We start from the raw sequence: 16,380 nt of genomic DNA, 5'->3' as shown, positions 1-16,380 counted from the left end.
GATCCCACTCCCAATCCCAATCCTGAATCCAGTTACAGTCTCAATCCCATCTCAGTCTCAATCAGTCCATCCTGATCTCCATGCTGATCCCAATCTAGTCTAATACTTCCTGACCCGCCTGGTTCCTGTACATTCTGAGACCTGGTCCCAATCCCCGTCCCACTCCCAACCCCAGACGGGTAACTCTCTTCCTTTTGGCCCAACCTGACTAACCTCACCCTGCCTCACCCTGCACTCTCTTATTTTATCTCACCTTCTCTCTGGCCTCTCTCCCTCTCTATAATCTCTTCCCTCTCTCTCTCTCTCCCCACCAGGGTGCACCCGAGGGTGTGATTGACAGGTGTAACTACGTGCGTGTCGGGACCACCCGCATGCCACTCACCGCCAACATCAAGGACAAGGTGATGTCTGTGATCAAGGAGTGGGGCACGGGCAGGGACACTCTGCGGTGCCTTGCCCTGGCAACCCGCGACACCCCTCCCAAGAGGGAGGAGATGAACCTCGAGGACGCCACCAAGTTCGGTGACTATGAGGTACAAACAACCATGTGTGGGGGGTGGGAGGAGTGTGGGAGCCACTCTGTAACCACAAAATGTGGTTTGAGACTTTGGCATCAGCATCATATGTTTGAAAGTTCCTTCTGTTCTCCAGCACTCCCTAAAGCCCTTTCATTCATGTGAAAGTCCTGCCTTGACTTGTCTTCCTGAAATGCAACACCTCGCACTTACCCAAATTAACCTCCATTTGTCATTTTTTGGCTGACTTGATGATTAATGTCTCCCTGTAAATCCAGATAACCATCATCACTCTGTGCCCCTCGTGGTCCCATGTTTTACATTGTGTCCATTCTCTGTTCTACCTTGTAGGTTGCCCGTTCTCTGTCCTACGTCCTGTTTTCCCGTTCTCTGTCCTACGTTCCACAAGGTCCATTCTTTGTTCTACGTTCTATGTTGTCCATTCTACATTTTCTCCTATACCTTGCCCATTCTCCGTCTTCTGTTAGATATTGTTCATTTTATCTTCTACCTTGCATGTTGCTCATTCTGACCCACATTCCAATTGTCCATTCTACGTCCTTGGTCACTTATTCCATACTCTCTGTTCTCCATCCTATGTTTCACGTCTGCTGATGCTCCCCTCTCCTCCTCCTCCTGCTGCAGAGTGACCTGACTTTCGTGGGGGTGGTGGGCATGCTGGACCCCCCACGCAAGGAGGTGATTGGTTCCATTCAGCTGTGTCGCGAGGCGGGCATCAGAGTCATCATGATCACGGGCGACAACAAGGGCACCGCCGTGGCCATCTGCCGTCGCATCGGCATCTTCGGTGAGGATGAAGAGGTGATCGGCCGCGCCTTCACTGGACGCGAGTTTGATGACCTCCCGGCGGCAGAGCAGCGCGAGGCTTGCAACAAAGCCAGCTGTTTCGCTCGTGTTGAGCCCGCACACAAGTCCAAGATCGTGGAGTACCTGCAATCATTTGATGAGATCACTGCTATGGTGAGCGGTAGGGGAGAGTGGGGGGGGGGAGAGAGGGGGAAAGACGGGGGGGTGTGAGAGAGGTGGGGGAGAGGAGAGTGGACAGGGAGAGAGATGGGGGTGTGAGAGAGGATTGAGTGAGTGGAGGAGATGGAGTAGGAGTGTGAGAGAGTGAGAGGGGAAGTATTGAGGGGAGAGAGGGCGAGACAGGGTAGAGTGAAGGAGATAGAGGGGGAGGGGATGAAGAGAGAGAGGGTGGAGGGGTGGGAGGGGTGAGAGGACAGAGAGAGGAAACAGAGAGATGGGAAGAGAGAGGACAGAGGGAGAGGTGGATAGAGAGAGGGGAGAGAGAGGGGAGGATAGAGGGAGAGGGGTCAATGGAGGAGGTAGAGAGTTAGAGTTAGGAGCAAGAAGGGGAGACAGAGAGGTGAAGAGTAATAGGGGGAGAGAGATGGGATGCTATTCCTTGGCAGGAGGGGGTATTATGAGGTTGGGGAGAGTGATCCTCCTGCTGATGGGACCCTTCTCTCCACAGACGGGAGACGGTGTGAATGACGCCCCGGCGCTGAAGAAAGCCGAGATTGGAATTGCCATGGGTTCAGGCACAGCCGTGGCCAAGAGCGCCTCAGAGATGGTCCTGGCTGATGACAACTTCTCCAGTATCGTGTCGGCCGTGGAGGAGGGCAGAGCTATCTACAACAACATGAAACAGTTCATTCGATACCTCATCTCCTCCAATGTGGGCGAGGTCGTCTGGTGAGTGGGATCAGCCTGTGTACGGTCCCCACACCCCTCTCCATCTCTGAGTCTGTCAGCCTGTCCCCTTGGCCCCCTATCTCTGAAACATTTCTAACCGAATACTTCAGCTTCTTTACTCCCTCCCATTCCGTCTCCGACACCCCCTTCCTCTCTCTCTGCCCACATTTACCCTCTCCTCCCCATTCTCAGTATCTTCCTGACGGCAGCTCTGGGACTGCCCGAGGCCCTGATCCCCGTGCAGCTGCTGTGGGTGAACCTGGTGACGGACGGACTGCCAGCCACCGCCCTCGGGTTCAACCCCCCTGACCTGGACATCATGAACCGGCACCCACGTAGTCCCAAGGAGCCTCTGATCAGCGGCTGGCTCTTCTTCCGCTACATGGCCATCGGAGGTGAGTCTGGGAGGAGAGAAGGGGAGTGAGAGAAGGGTGTGGAGAGAGAGGGGAACAGGTGAGGTGGGAGAGAGAGGATGGGAAATAGAGAGGTGGGAGGAGGGAGGGAAAATAGAGAGGTGGGAGGACAGGTGAGGAAATAGAGAGGTGGGGAGAGCAGAGTGCAGAGGTAGGGATGTGGGAGATAGAGGGGTATGGAGATCTCACACACCTGTGTATGGTAGACACTCACACACCTGTGTATTGTACACACTCACACCTGTGTACTGTACACACACACACACACACCTGTGTACTGTACACACACACACACACACCTGTGTACAGTAGACACTCACACTCCTGTGTACTGTACACACATACCTGTGTACGGTAGACACTCACACACCTGTGTATTGTACACACTCACACACCTGTGTACTGTACACACATACCTGTGTACGGTAGACACTCACACACCTGTGTATTGTACACACTCACATCTGTGTACTGTACACACACACACACACACCTGTGTACAGTAGACACTCACACTCCTGTGTACTGTACACACATACCTGTGTACGGTAGACACTCACACACCTGTGTATTGTACACACTCACACACCTGTGTACTGTACACACATACCTGTGTACGGTAGACACTCACACACCTGTGTATTGTACACACTCACACACCTGTGTACTGTACACACACACACACACGCCTGTGTACGGTAGACACACACACTCCTGTGTATTGTACACACTCACACCTGTGTACTGTACACACCCACACCTACTTGTGTACTGCACACCTCGAAATACATCTGTGTACTGTATCACACTGACATACACCTGTGTACAGCCTCCCCCCGCCCCCCACACACACACACATTTACACAGCTGACATGCACTAACCCATCTTCCTCGAGGCACTGAAGGTTGGTAGAGACTGACACGCTGCTTCTCTCTCCACCCCAGGGTATGTCGGCTGTGCCACCGTTGGAGCAGCTGCCTGGTGGTTCCTTTATGCTGAAGATGGACCACAGGTGACTTATCACCAGCTGGTGAGTGTCCGGATCCCTCTAGCACACACCCTCCCCAACACCCCTTCTCAACCTCTATAACCCCATTGCTCTGAACCCAGGAGTGTGTGATGGGACAGTGGGGAGGGAGTTTCATTCTGTGTCTGACCCCAGGAGTGTCTGATGGGGCGGTGTGGAGGGAGTTTCATTCTGTGTCTGACCCCAGGAGTGTGTGAAGGGACGGTGTGGGGAGGGAGATTCACTCTGTGTCTGACCCCGGGAGTGTGTGATGGGACGGTGTGTGGAGGGAGATTCACTCTGTGTCTGACCCCGGGAGTGTGTGATGGGACGGTGTGTGGAGGGAGATTCACTCTGTGTCTGACCCCGGGAGTGTGTGAAGGGACGGTGTGTGGAGGGAGATTCACTCTGTGTCTGACCCCGGGAGTGTGTGATGGGACGGTGTGTGGAGGGAGATTCACTCTGTGTCTGACCCTGGGAGTGTGTGAAGGGACGGTGTGGGGAGGGAGATTCACTCTGTGTCTGACCCTGGGAGTGTGTGATGGGACGGTGAGTGGAGGGAGATTCACTCTGTGTCTGACCCCGGAAGTGTGTGAAGGGACAGTGTGGGGAGGGAGATTCACTCTGTGTCTGACCCCGGGAGTGTATGATGGGACGGTGTGTGGAGGGAGATTCACTCTGTGTCTGACCCCGGGAGTGTCTGATGGGACGGTGTGGAGGGAGTCTGTCCCTGTGTCTGACCTTTGTATTAACCCCTGTATGAGTTCACTACACCTGACCCCTGAGTCTGACATGTGTGCTGGAACTTTCTGTTTCCCCAGTCCCACTTCATGCAATGCACAGAGGAAAACCCGGATTTCGAGGGGATCGACTGCGAAGTGTTTGAGGCAGCAGAACCCATGACAATGGCCTTGTCGGTGTTAGTGACCATCGAAATGAGCAATGCCTTGAACAGGTCAGTCACTGGCAGAATGGACAAACCCCTCCCAAGCTGGCCTGTCGCTCTCCCTCTGTCCACCCTTCAGCAACATTGAGCATCTGTGTCACTGTCACAACCCAGAAATGTGTGAAGTGAAGTTGGAAGATCGAACTGGAAGGCAGTATAAAGGGTTAATGGCAGCATTCAACAGTGTTGAGGAACAGAGGGAACTTGGGTTCCACGTCCATTGATGCCTCAAGGATGGTTAAGAAGGCGTTTGATGTGCTGATCTTCATAGGTCAGGGGACTGAGTTCAAGAGCTGTGAGGTAATGGTTCAGCTCAATAAAACCTAATTAGATCACACTTGGAATATTGTGTTCTGTTCTGGTCACCTCATTATAGGGAGGATACAGAAGCTTTAGAGAGGGTGCAGAGGAGATTCACCAGGATGCTGTCTGAATTAGAGAGGTTGCAGAGGAAATTTACCAGGATGCTGCCTGGATTAGAGAGGGTGCAGAGGGGATTCACCAGGTTGCTGCCTGGATTAGAGAGGGTGCAGAGGAGATTCACCAGGATGCTGCCTGTATTGGAGAGGGTGCAGAGAAGATTCACCAGGATGCTGCCTGGATTGGAGAGGGTGCAGAGGAGATTCACCAGGTTGCTGCCTGAATTAGAGAGGGTGCAGAGGAGATTCACCAGGATGCTGCCTGGATTGGAGAGGGTGCAGAGAAGATTCACCAGGATGCTGCCTGGATTGGAGAGGGTGCAGAGGAGATTCACCAGGATGCTGCCTGGATTAGAGAGGGTGCAGAGGGGATTCACCAGGGTGCTGCCTGGACTGGAGAGGGTGCAGAGGAGAGTCACCAGGATGCTGCCTGGATTAGAGAGGGTGCAGAGGAAATTTACCAGGATGTTCCCTGGATTGGAGAGGGTGCAGAGGAGATTCACCAGGATGCTGCCTGAATTAGAGAGGGTGCAGAGGAGATTCACCAGGATGCTGCCTGGACTGCAGAGGGTTCAGAGGAGATACACTAGGATGCTGCCTGAATTAGAGAGGGTGCAGAGGAGATTCACGAGGATGCTGCCTGGACTGGAGAGGGTGCAGAGGAGATTCACCAGGATGCTGCCTGGATTGGAGAGGGTGCAGAGGAGATTCACCAGGATGCTGCCTGGATTAGAGAGGGTGCAGAGGGGATTCACCAGGGTGCTGCCTGGACTGGAGAGGGTGCAGAGGGGATTCACTAGGGTGCTGCCTGGACTGGAGAGGGTGCAGAGGAGATTCACCAGGATGCTGCCTGGACTGGAGAGGGTTCAGAGGAGATTCACCAGGATGCTGCCTGGATTAGAGAAGGTGCAGAGGAGATTCACCAGGATGTTCCCTGGATTGGAGAGGGTGCAGAGGAGATTCACCAGGACGCTGCCTGGATTACAGAGGGTGCAGACGAGATTCACCAGGATGCTGCCTGGATTAGAGAGGGTGCAGTGGAGATTCACCAGGATGCTGCCTGGATTGGATGGGATGCAGAGAAGATTCACCAGGATGCTGCCTGGATTGGAGAGGGTGCAGAGGAGATTCACCAGGATGCTGCCTGGATTGGAGGGGATGCAGAGAAGAATCACCAGGATGCTGCCTGGATTGGAGAGGGTGCAGAGGAGATTCACGAGGATGCTGCCTGGACTGGAGAGGGTGCAGAGGAGATTCACCAGGATGCTGCCTGGATTGGAGAGGGTGCAGAGGAGATTCACCAGGATGCTGCCTGGATTAGAGAGGGTGCAGAGGGGATTCACCAGGGTGCTGCCTGGACTGGAGAGGGTGCAGAGGGGATTCACTAGGGTGCTGCCTGGACTGGAGAGGGTGCAGAGGAGATTCACCAGGATGCTGCCTGGACTGGAGAGGGTTCAGAGGAGATTCACCAGGATGCTGCCTGGATTAGAGAAGGTGCAGAGGAGATTCACCAGGATGTTCCCTGGATTGGAGAGGGTGCAGAGGAGATTCACCAGGACGCTGCCTGGATTACAGAGGGTGCAGACGAGATTCACCAGGATGCTGCCTGGATTAGAGAGGGTGCAGTGGAGATTCACCAGGATGCTGCCTGGATTGGATGGGATGCAGAGAAGATTCACCAGGATGCTGCCTGGATTGGAGAGGGTGCAGAGGAGATTCACCAGGATGCTGCCTGGATTGGAGGGGATGCAGAGAAGAATCACCAGGATGCTGCCTGGATTGGTGAGGGTGCAGAGGAGATTCACCAGGATGCTGCCTGGATTGGAGAGGGTGCAGAGAAGATTCACCAGGATGCTGCCTGAATTAGAGAGGGTGCAGAGAAGATTCACCAGGATGCTGTCTGGACTAGAGAGGGTGCAGAGCAGATTCACCAGGATGCTGCCAGGATTAGAGAGGGTGCAGAGGAGATTCACCAGGATGCTGCCTGGATTGGAGAGGGTGCAGAGGAGATTCACCAGGATGCTGCCTGGACTGGAGAGGGTGCAGAGGAGATTCACCAGGATGCTGCCTGGACTAGAGAGGGTGCAGAGGAGATTCACCAGGATGCTGCCTGGATTGGAGAAGGTGCAGAGGAGATTCACCAGGATGCTGCCTGGATTAGAGAGAGTGCAGAGAAGATTCACCAGGATGCTGCCTGAATTGGAGAGGGTGCAAAGGAGATTCACCAGGATGCTACCTGGATTGGAGAGGGGGCAGAGGAGATTTACCAGGATGCTGCCTGGATTGGAGAGGGTGCAGAGGAGATTCACCAGGATGCTGTCTGGACTAGAGAGGGTGCAGAGGAGATTCACCAGGATGCTGCCTGGATTGGAGAGGGTGCAGAGGAGATTTACAAGAATGCTGCCTGGACTGGAGAGGGTGCAGAGAAGATTCACCAGGATGCTGCCTGGATTGGAGAGGGTGCAGAGGAGATTCACCAGGATGCTGCCTGGATTGGAGAGGGTGCAGAGAAGATTCACCAGGATGCTGCCTGGATTGGAGAGGGTGCAGAGGAGATTCACCAGGATGCTGCCTGGATTGGAGAGGGTGCAGAGGAGATTCACCAGCATGCTGCCTGGATTGGAGAGGGTGCAGAGAAGATTCACCAGGATGCTGCCTGGATTAGAGAGGGTGCAGAGAAGATTCACCAGGATGCTGCCTGGATTAGAGAGGGTGCAGAGAAGATTCACCAGGATGCTGCCTGGATTAGAGAGGGTGCAGAGGGGATTCACCAGGATGCTGCCTGATTGGAGAGGGTGCAGAGGAGATTCACCCAGAATGTTGCGTGGATTAGAGAGGGTGCAGAGGAGATTCACCAGGATGCGGCCTGGATTGGAGAGGGTGCAGAGGAGATTCACCAGGATGCTGCCTGGACTGGAGAGGGTGCAGAGGAGATTCACCAGGATGCTGCCTGGACTAGAGAGGGTGCAGAGGAGATTCACCAGGATGCTGCCTGGATTGGAGAGGGTGCAGAGAAGATTCACCAGGATGCTGCCTGGATTAGAGAGGGTGCAGAGAAGATTCACCAGGATGCTGCCTGGATTAGAGAGGGTGCAGAGAAGATTCACCAGGATGCTGCCTGGATTAGAGAGGGTGCAGAGGGGATTCACCAGGATGCTGCCTGGATTAGAAAGGGTGCAGAGGAGATTCACCAGGATGCTGCCTGATTGGAGAGGGTGCAGAGGAGATTCACCAGGATGCTGCCTGGATTGGAGAGGGTGCAGAGGAGATTCACCAGGTTGCTGCCTGAATTAGAGAGGGTGCAGAGGAGATTCACCAGGATGCTGCCTGGATTGGAGAGGGTGCAGAGAAGATTCACCAGGATGCTGCCTGGATTGGAGAGGGTGCAGAGGAGAGTCACCAGGATGCTGCCTGGATTAGAGAGGGTGCAGAGGAAATTTACCAGGATGTTCCCTGGATTGGAGAGGGTGCAGAGGAGATTTACCAGGATGCTGCCTGGATTGGAGAGGGTGCAGAGGAGATTCACCAGGATGCTGCCTGAATTAGAGAGGGTGCAGAGGAGATTCACCAGGATGCTGCCTGGATTAGAGAGGGTGCAGAGGAGATTCACCAGGATGCTGCCTGGACTGCAGAGGGTTCAGAGGAGATACACTAGGATGCTGCCTGAATTAGAGAGGGTGCAGAGGAGATTCACCAGGATGCTGCCTGGATTGGAGAGGGTGCAGAGGAGATACACCAGGATGCTGCCTGGATTAGAGAGGGTGCAGAGGGGATTCACCAGGGTGCTGCCTGGACTGGAGAGGGTGCAGAGGAGAGTCACCAGGATGCTGCCTGGATTAGAGAGGGTGCAGAGGAGATTCACCAGGATGCTGCCTGGACTGCAGAGGGTTCAGAGGAGATTCACCAGGATGCTGCCTGGATTAGAGAAGGTGCAGAGGAGATTCACCAGGATGTTCCCTGGATTGGAGAGGGTGCAGACGAGATTCACCAGGATGCTGCCTGGATTAGAGAGGGTGCAGAGGAGATTCACCAGGATGCTGCCTGGATTAGAGAGGGTGCAGAGGAGATTCACCAGGATGCTGCCTGGATTAGAGAGGGTGCAGAGAAGATTCACCAGGATGCTGCCTGGATTAGAGAGGGTGCAGAGAAGATTCACCAGGATGCTGCCTGGATTAGAGAGGGTGCAGAGGGGATTCACCAGGATGCTGCCTGATTGGAGAGGGTGCAGAGGAGATTCACCCAGAATGTTGCGTGGATTAGAGAGGGTGCAGAGGAGATTCACCAGGATGCTGCCTGGATTGGAGAGGGTGCAGAGGAGATTCACCAGGATGCTGCCTGGACTGGAGAGGGTGCAGAGGAGATTCACCAGGATGCTGCCTGGACTAGAGAGGGTGCAGAGGAGATTCACCAGGATGCTGCCTGGATTGGAGAGGGTGCAGAGAAGATTCACCAGGATGCTGCCTGGATTAGAGAGGGTGCAGAGAAGATTCACCAGGATGCTGCCTGGATTAGAGAGGGTGCAGAGAAGATTCACCAGGATGCTGCCTGGATTAGAGAGGGTGCAGAGGGGATTCACCAGGATGCTGCCTGGATTAGAAAGGGTGCAGAGGAGATTCACCAGGATGCTGCCTGATTGGAGAGGGTGCAGAGGAGATTCACCAGGATGCTGCCTGGATTGGAGAGGGTGCAGAGGAGATTCACCAGGTTGCTGCCTGAATTAGAGAGGGTGCAGAGGAGATTCACCAGGATGCTGCCTGGATTGGAGAGGGTGCAGAGAAGATTCACCAGGATGCTGCCTGGATTGGAGAGGGTGCAGAGGAGAGTCACCAGGATGCTGCCTGGATTAGAGAGGGTGCAGAGGAAATTTACCAGGATGTTCCCTGGATTGGAGAGGGTGCAGAGGAGATTTACCAGGATGCTGCCTGGATTGGAGAGGGTGCAGAGTAGATTCACCAGGATGCTGCCTGAATTAGAGAGGGTGCAGAGGAGATTCACCAGGATGCTGCCTGGATTAGAGAGGGTGCAGAGGAGATTCACCAGGATGCTGCCTGGACTGCAGAGGGTTCAGAGGAGATACACTAGGATGCTGCCTGAATTAGAGAGGGTGCAGAGGAGATTCACCAGGATGCTGCCTGGATTGGAGAGGGTGCAGAGGAGATACACCAGGATGCTGCCTGGATTAGAGAGGGTGCAGAGGAGATTCACCAGGATGCTGCCTGGACTGGAGAGGGTGCAGAGGAGATTCACCAGGATGCTGCCTGGACTAGAGAGGGTGCAGAGGAGATTCACCAGGATGCTGCCTGGATTGGAGAGGGTGCAGAGAAGATTCACCAGGATGCTGCCTGGATTAGAGAGGGTGCAGAGAAGATTCACCAGGATGCTGCCTGGATTAGAGAGGGTGCAGAGAAGATTCACCAGGATGCTGCCTGGATTAGAGAGGGTGCAGAGGGGATTCACCAGGATGCTGCCTGGATTAGAAAGGGTGCAGAGGAGATTCACCAGGATGCTGCCTGATTGGAGAGGGTGCAGAGGAGATTCACCAGGATGCTGCCTGGATTGGAGAGGGTGCAGAGGAGATTCACCAGGTTGCTGCCTGAATTAGAGAGGGTGCAGAGGAGATTCACCAGGATGCTGCCTGGATTGGAGAGGGTGCAGAGAAGATTCACCAGGATGCTGCCTGGATTGGAGAGGGTGCAGAGGAGAGTCACCAGGATGCTGCCTGGATTAGAGAGGGTGCAGAGGAAATTTACCAGGATGTTCCCTGGATTGGAGAGGGTGCAGAGGAGATTTACCAGGATGCTGCCTGGATTGGAGAGGGTGCAGAGGAGATTCACCAGGATGCTGCCTGAATTAGAGAGGGTGCAGAGGAGATTCACCAGGATGCTGCCTGGATTAGAGAGGGTGCAGAGGAGATTCACCAGGATGCTGCCTGGACTGCAGAGGGTTCAGAGGAGATACACTAGGATGCTGCCTGAATTAGAGAGGGTGCAGAGGAGATTCACCAGGATGCTGCCTGGATTGGAGAGGGTGCAGAGGAGATACACCAGGATGCTGCCTGGATTAGAGAGGGTGCAGAGGGGATTCACCAGGGTGCTGCCTGGACTGGAGAGGGTGCAGAGGAGAGTCACCAGGATGCTGCCTGGATTAGAGAGGGTGCAGAGGAGATTCACCAGGATGCTGCCTGGACTGCAGAGGGTTCAGAGGAGATTCACCAGGATGCTGCCTGGATTAGAGAAGGTGCAGAGGAGATTCACCAGGATGTTCCCTGGATTGGAGAGGGTGCAGACGAGATTCACCAGGATGCTGCCTGGATTAGAGAGGGTGCAGAGGAGATTCACCAGGATGCTGCCTGGATTAGAGAGGGTGCAGAGGAGATTCACCAGGATGCTGCCTGGATTGGAGGGGATGCAGAAAAGATTCACCAGGATGCTGCCTGGATTGGAGAGGGTGCAGAGGAGATTCACCAGGATGCTGTCTGGACTAGAGAGGGTGCAGAGGAGATTCACCAGGATGCTGCCTGGATTGGAGGGGATGCAGAGAAGATTCACCAGGATGCTGCCTGGATTGGAGAGGGTGCAGAGGAGATTCACCAGGATGCTGCCTGGATTGGAGGGGATGCAGAGAAGATTCACCAGGATGCTGCCTGGATTGGTGAGGGTGCAGAGGAGATTCACCAGGATGCTGCCTGGATTGGAGAGGGTGCAGAGAAGATTCACCAGGATGCTGCCTGAATTAGAGAGGGTGCAGAGAAGATTCACCAGGATGCTGCCTGGACTAGAGAGGGTGCAGAGGAGATTCACCAGGATGCTGCCTGGATTGGAGAGGGTGCAGAGGAGATTCACCAGGATGCTGCCTGGATTGGAGAGGGTGCAGAGGAGATTCACCAGGATGCTGCCTGGACTGGAGAGGGTGCAGAGGAGATTCACCAGGATGCTGCCTGGACTAGAGAGGGTGCAGAGGAGATTCACCAGGATGCTGCCTGGATTGGAGAAGGTGCAGAGGAGATTCACCAGGATGCTGCCTGGATTAGAGAGAGTGCAGAGAAGATTCACCAGGATGCTGCCTGAATTGGAGAGGGTGCAAAGGAGATTCACCAGGATGCTACCTGGTTTGGAGAGGGGGCAGAGGAGATTTACCAGGATGCTGCCTGGATTGGAGAGGGTGCAGAGGAGATTCACCGGGATGCTGTCTGGACTAGAGAGGGTGCAGAGGAGATTCACCAGGATGCTGCCTGGATTGGAGAGGGTGCAGAGGAGATTTACAAGAATGCTGCCTGGAGTAGAGAGGGTGCAGAGGAGATTCACCAGGATGCTGCCTGGATTAGAGAGGATGCAGAGGAGATTCACCAGGATGCTGCCTGGATTGGAGAGGGTGCAGAGAAGATTCACCAGGATGCTGCCTGGACTAGAGAGGGTGCAGAGGAGATTCACCAGGATGCTGCCTGGATTAGAGAGGGTGCAGTGGAGATTCACCAGGATGCTGCCTGGATTGGAGGGGATGCAGAGAAGATTCACCAGGATGCTGCCTGGATTGGAGAGGGTGCAGAGGAGATTCACCAGGATGCTGCCTGGATTGGAGGGGATGCAGAGAAGATTCACCAGGATGCTGCCTGGATTGGTGAGGGTGCAGAGGAGATTCACCAGGATGCTGCCTGGATTGGAGAGGGTGCAGAGAAGATTCACCAGGATGCTGCCTGAATTAGAGAGGGTGCAGAGAAGATTCACCAGGATGCTGCCTGGACTAGAGAGGGTGCAGAGGAGATTCACCAGGATGCTGCCTGGATTAGAGAGGGTGCAGAGGAGATTCACCAGGATGCTGCCTGGATTGGAGAGGGTGCAGAGGAGATTCACCAGGATGCTGCCTGGACTGGAGAGGGTGCAGAGGAGATTCACCAGGATGCTGCCTGGACTAGAGAGGGTGCAGAGGAGATTCACCAGGATGCTGCCTGGATTGGAGAAGGTGCAGAGGAGATTCACCAGGATGCTGCCTGGATTAGAGAGAGTGCAGAGAAGATTCACCAGGATGCTGCCTGAATTGGAGAGGGTGCAAAGGAGATTCACCAGGATGCTACCTGGATTGGAGAGGGGGCAGAGGAGATTTACCAGGATGCTGCCTGGATTGGAGAGGGTGCAGAGGAGATTCACCAGGATGCTGTCTGGACTAGAGAGGGTGCAGAGGAGAATCACCAGGATGCTGCCTGGATTGGAGAGGGTGCAGAGGAGATTTACAAGAATGCTGCCTGGACTGGAGAGGGTGCAGAGAAGATTCACCAGGATGCTGCCTGGATTGGAGAGGGTGCAGAGAAGATTCACCAGGATGCTGCCTGGATTAGAGTGGGTGCAGAGAAGATTCACCAGGATGCTGCCTGGATTGGAGAGGTTGCAGAGGAGATTCACCAGGATGCTGCCTGGATTGGAGGGGATGCAGAGAAGATTCACCAGGATGCTGCCTGGATTGGAGAGGGTGCAGAGGAGATTCACCAGGATGCTGTCTGGATTAGAGAGGGTGCAGAGGAGATTCACCAGGATGCTGCCTGTATTGGAGAGGGTGCAGAGAAGATTCACCAGGATGCTGCCTGGATTGGAGAGGGTGCAGAGGAGATTCACCAGGTTGCTGCCTGAATTAGAGAGGGTGCAGAGGAGATTCACCAGGATGCTGCCTGGATTGGAGAGGGTGCAGAGAAGATTCACCAGGATGCTGCCTGGATTGGAGAGGGTGCAGAGGAGATTCACCAGGATGCTGCCTGGATTAGAGAGGGTGCAGAGGGGATTCACCAGGGTGCTGCCTGGACTGGAGAGGGTGCAGAGGAGAGTCACCAGGATGCTGCCTGGATTAGAGAGGGTGCAGAGGAAATTTACCAGGATGTTCCCTGGATTGGAGAGGGTGCAGAGGAGATTCACCAGGATGCTGCCTGAATTAGAGAGGGTGCAGAGGAGATTCACCAGGATGCTGCCTGGATTAGAGAGGGTGCAGAGGAGATTCACCAGGATGCTGCCTGGACTGCAGAGGGTTCAGAGGAGATACACTAGGATGCTGCCTGAATTAGAGAGGGTGCAGAGGAGATTCACGAGGATGCTGCCTGGACTGGAGAGGGTGCAGAGGAGATTCACCAGGATGCTGCCTGGATTGGAGAGGGTGCAGAGGAGATTCACCAGGATGCTGCCTGGATTAGAGAGGGTGCAGAGGGGATTCACCAGGGTGCTGCCTGGACTGGAGAGGGTGCAGAGGGGATTCACTAGGGTGCTGCCTGGACTGGAGAGGGTGCAGAGGAGATTCACCAGGATGCTGCCTGGACTGGAGAGGGTTCAGAGGAGATTCACCAGGATGCTGCCTGGATTAGAGAAGGTGCAGAGGAGATTCACCAGGATGTTCCCTGGATTGGAGAGGGTGCAGAGGAGATTCACCAGGACGCTGCCTGGATTACAGAGGGTGCAGACGAGATTCACCAGGATGCTGCCTGGATTAGAGAGGGTGCAGTGGAGATTCACCAGGATGCTGCCTGGATTGGATGGGATGCAGAGAAGATTCACCAGGATGCTGCCTGGATTGGAGAGGGTGCAGAGGAGATTCACCAGGATGCTGCCTGGATTGGAGGGGATGCAGAGAAGATTCACCAGGATGCTGCCTGGATTGGTGAGGGTGCAGAGGAGATTCACCAGGATGCTGCCTGGATTGGAGAGGGTGCAGAGAAGATTCACCAGGATGCTGCCTGAATTAGAGAGGGTGCAGAGAAGATTCACCAGGATGCTGTCTGGACTAGAGAGGGTGCAGAGCAGATTCACCAGGATGCTGCCAGGATTAGAGAGGGTGCAGAGGAGATTCACCAGGATGCTGCCTGGATTGGAGAGGGTGCAGAGGAGATTCACCAGGATGCTGCCTGGACTGGAGAGGGTGCAGAGGAGATTCACCAGGATGCTGCCTGGACTAGAGAGGGTGCAGAGGAGATTCACCAGGATGCTGCCTGGATTGGAGAAGGTGCAGAGGAGATTCACCAGGATGCTGCCTGGATTAGAGAGAGTGCAGAGAAGATTCACCAGGATGCTGCCTGAATTGGAGAGGGTGCAAAGGAGATTCACCAGGATGCTACCTGGATTGGAGAGGGGGCAGAGGAGATTTACCAGGATGCTGCCTGGATTGGAGAGGGTGCAGAGGAGATTCACCAGGATGCTGTCCGGACTAGAGAGGGTGCAGAGGAGATTCACCAGGATGCTGCCTGGATTGGAGAGGGTGCAGAGGAGATTTACAAGAATGCTGCCTGGACTGGAGAGGGTGCAGAGAAGATTCACCAGGATGCTGCCTGGATTGGAGAGGGTGCAGAGGAGATTCACCAGGATGCTGCCTGGATTGGAGAGGGTGCAGAGAAGATTCACCAGGATGCTGCCTGGATTGGAGAGGGTGCAGAGGAGATTCACCAGGATGCTGCCTGGATTGGAGAGGGTGCAGAGGAGATTCACCAGAATGCTGCCTGGATTGGAGAGGGTGCAGAGAAGATTCACCAGGATGCTGCCTGGATTAGAGAGGGTGCAGAGAAGATTCACCAGGATGCTGCCTGGATTAGAGAGGGTGCAGAGAAGATTCACCAGGATGCTGCCTGGATTAGAGAGGGTGCAGAGGGGATTCACCAGGATGCTGCCTGATTGGAGAGGGTGCAGAGGAGATTCACCCAGAATGTTGCGTGGATTAGAGAGGGTGCAGAGGAGATTCACCAGGATGCTGCCTGGATTGGAGAGGGTGCAGAGGAGATTCACCAGGATGCTGCCTGGACTGGAGAGGGTGCAGAGGAGATTCACCAGGATGCTGCCTGGATTGGAGAGGGTGCAGAGAAGATTCACCAGGATGCTGCCTGGATTAGAGAGGGTGCAGAGAAGATTCACCAGGATGCTGCCTGGATTAGAGAGGGTGCAGAGAAGATTCACCAGGATGCTGCCTGGATTAGAGAGGGTGCAGAGGGGATTCACCAGGATGCTGCCTGGATTAGAAAGGGTGCAGAGGAGATTCACCAGGATGCTGCCTGATTGGAGAGGGTGCAGAGGAGATTCACCAGGATGCTGCCTGGATTGGAGAGGGTGCAGAGGAGATTCACCAGGTTGCTGCCTGAATTAGAGAGGGTGCAGAGGAGATTCACCAGGATGCTGCCTGGATTGGAGAGGGTGCAGAGAAGATTCACCAGGATGCTGCCTGGATTGGAGAGGGTGCAGAGGAGAGTCACCAGGATGCTGCCTGGATTAGAGAGGGTGCAGAGGAAATTTACCAGGATGTTCCCTGGATTGGAGAGGGTGCAGAGGAGATTTACCAGGATGCTGCCTGGATTGGAGAGGGTGCAGAGGAGATTCACCAGGATGCTGCCTGAATTAGAGAGGGTGC

At 54.7% G+C, this 16,380-nt stretch overlaps 1 protein-coding gene across 1 annotated transcript in view; it reads left to right on the top strand.

The window, feature by feature from the left end:
- LOC140719064 (sarcoplasmic/endoplasmic reticulum calcium ATPase 1) overlaps positions 1-16,380 on the top strand; it is a 64,045-nt gene that overhangs the window by 26,426 nt on the left and 21,239 nt on the right. Inside the window, exons 13-18 of the mRNA XM_073033437.1 lie at positions 315-533; positions 1,161-1,496; positions 2,011-2,231; positions 2,424-2,626; positions 3,590-3,675; positions 4,473-4,606. Coding sequence (XP_072889538.1) covers positions 315-533; positions 1,161-1,496; positions 2,011-2,231; positions 2,424-2,626; positions 3,590-3,675; positions 4,473-4,606 — 1,199 coding nt within the window. The remainder of the gene's footprint in view (positions 1-314; positions 534-1,160; positions 1,497-2,010; positions 2,232-2,423; positions 2,627-3,589; positions 3,676-4,472; positions 4,607-16,380) is intronic.

This window comes from Hemitrygon akajei, chromosome 31, assembly GCF_048418815.1.
Source record: "Hemitrygon akajei chromosome 31, sHemAka1.3, whole genome shotgun sequence".
In the NCBI taxonomy this organism is placed as follows: domain Eukaryota; kingdom Metazoa; phylum Chordata; class Chondrichthyes; order Myliobatiformes; family Dasyatidae; genus Hemitrygon; species Hemitrygon akajei.
Note: the sequence above shows the minus strand (reverse complement) of the source record. Positions and strands in the feature narration are given on the sequence as shown.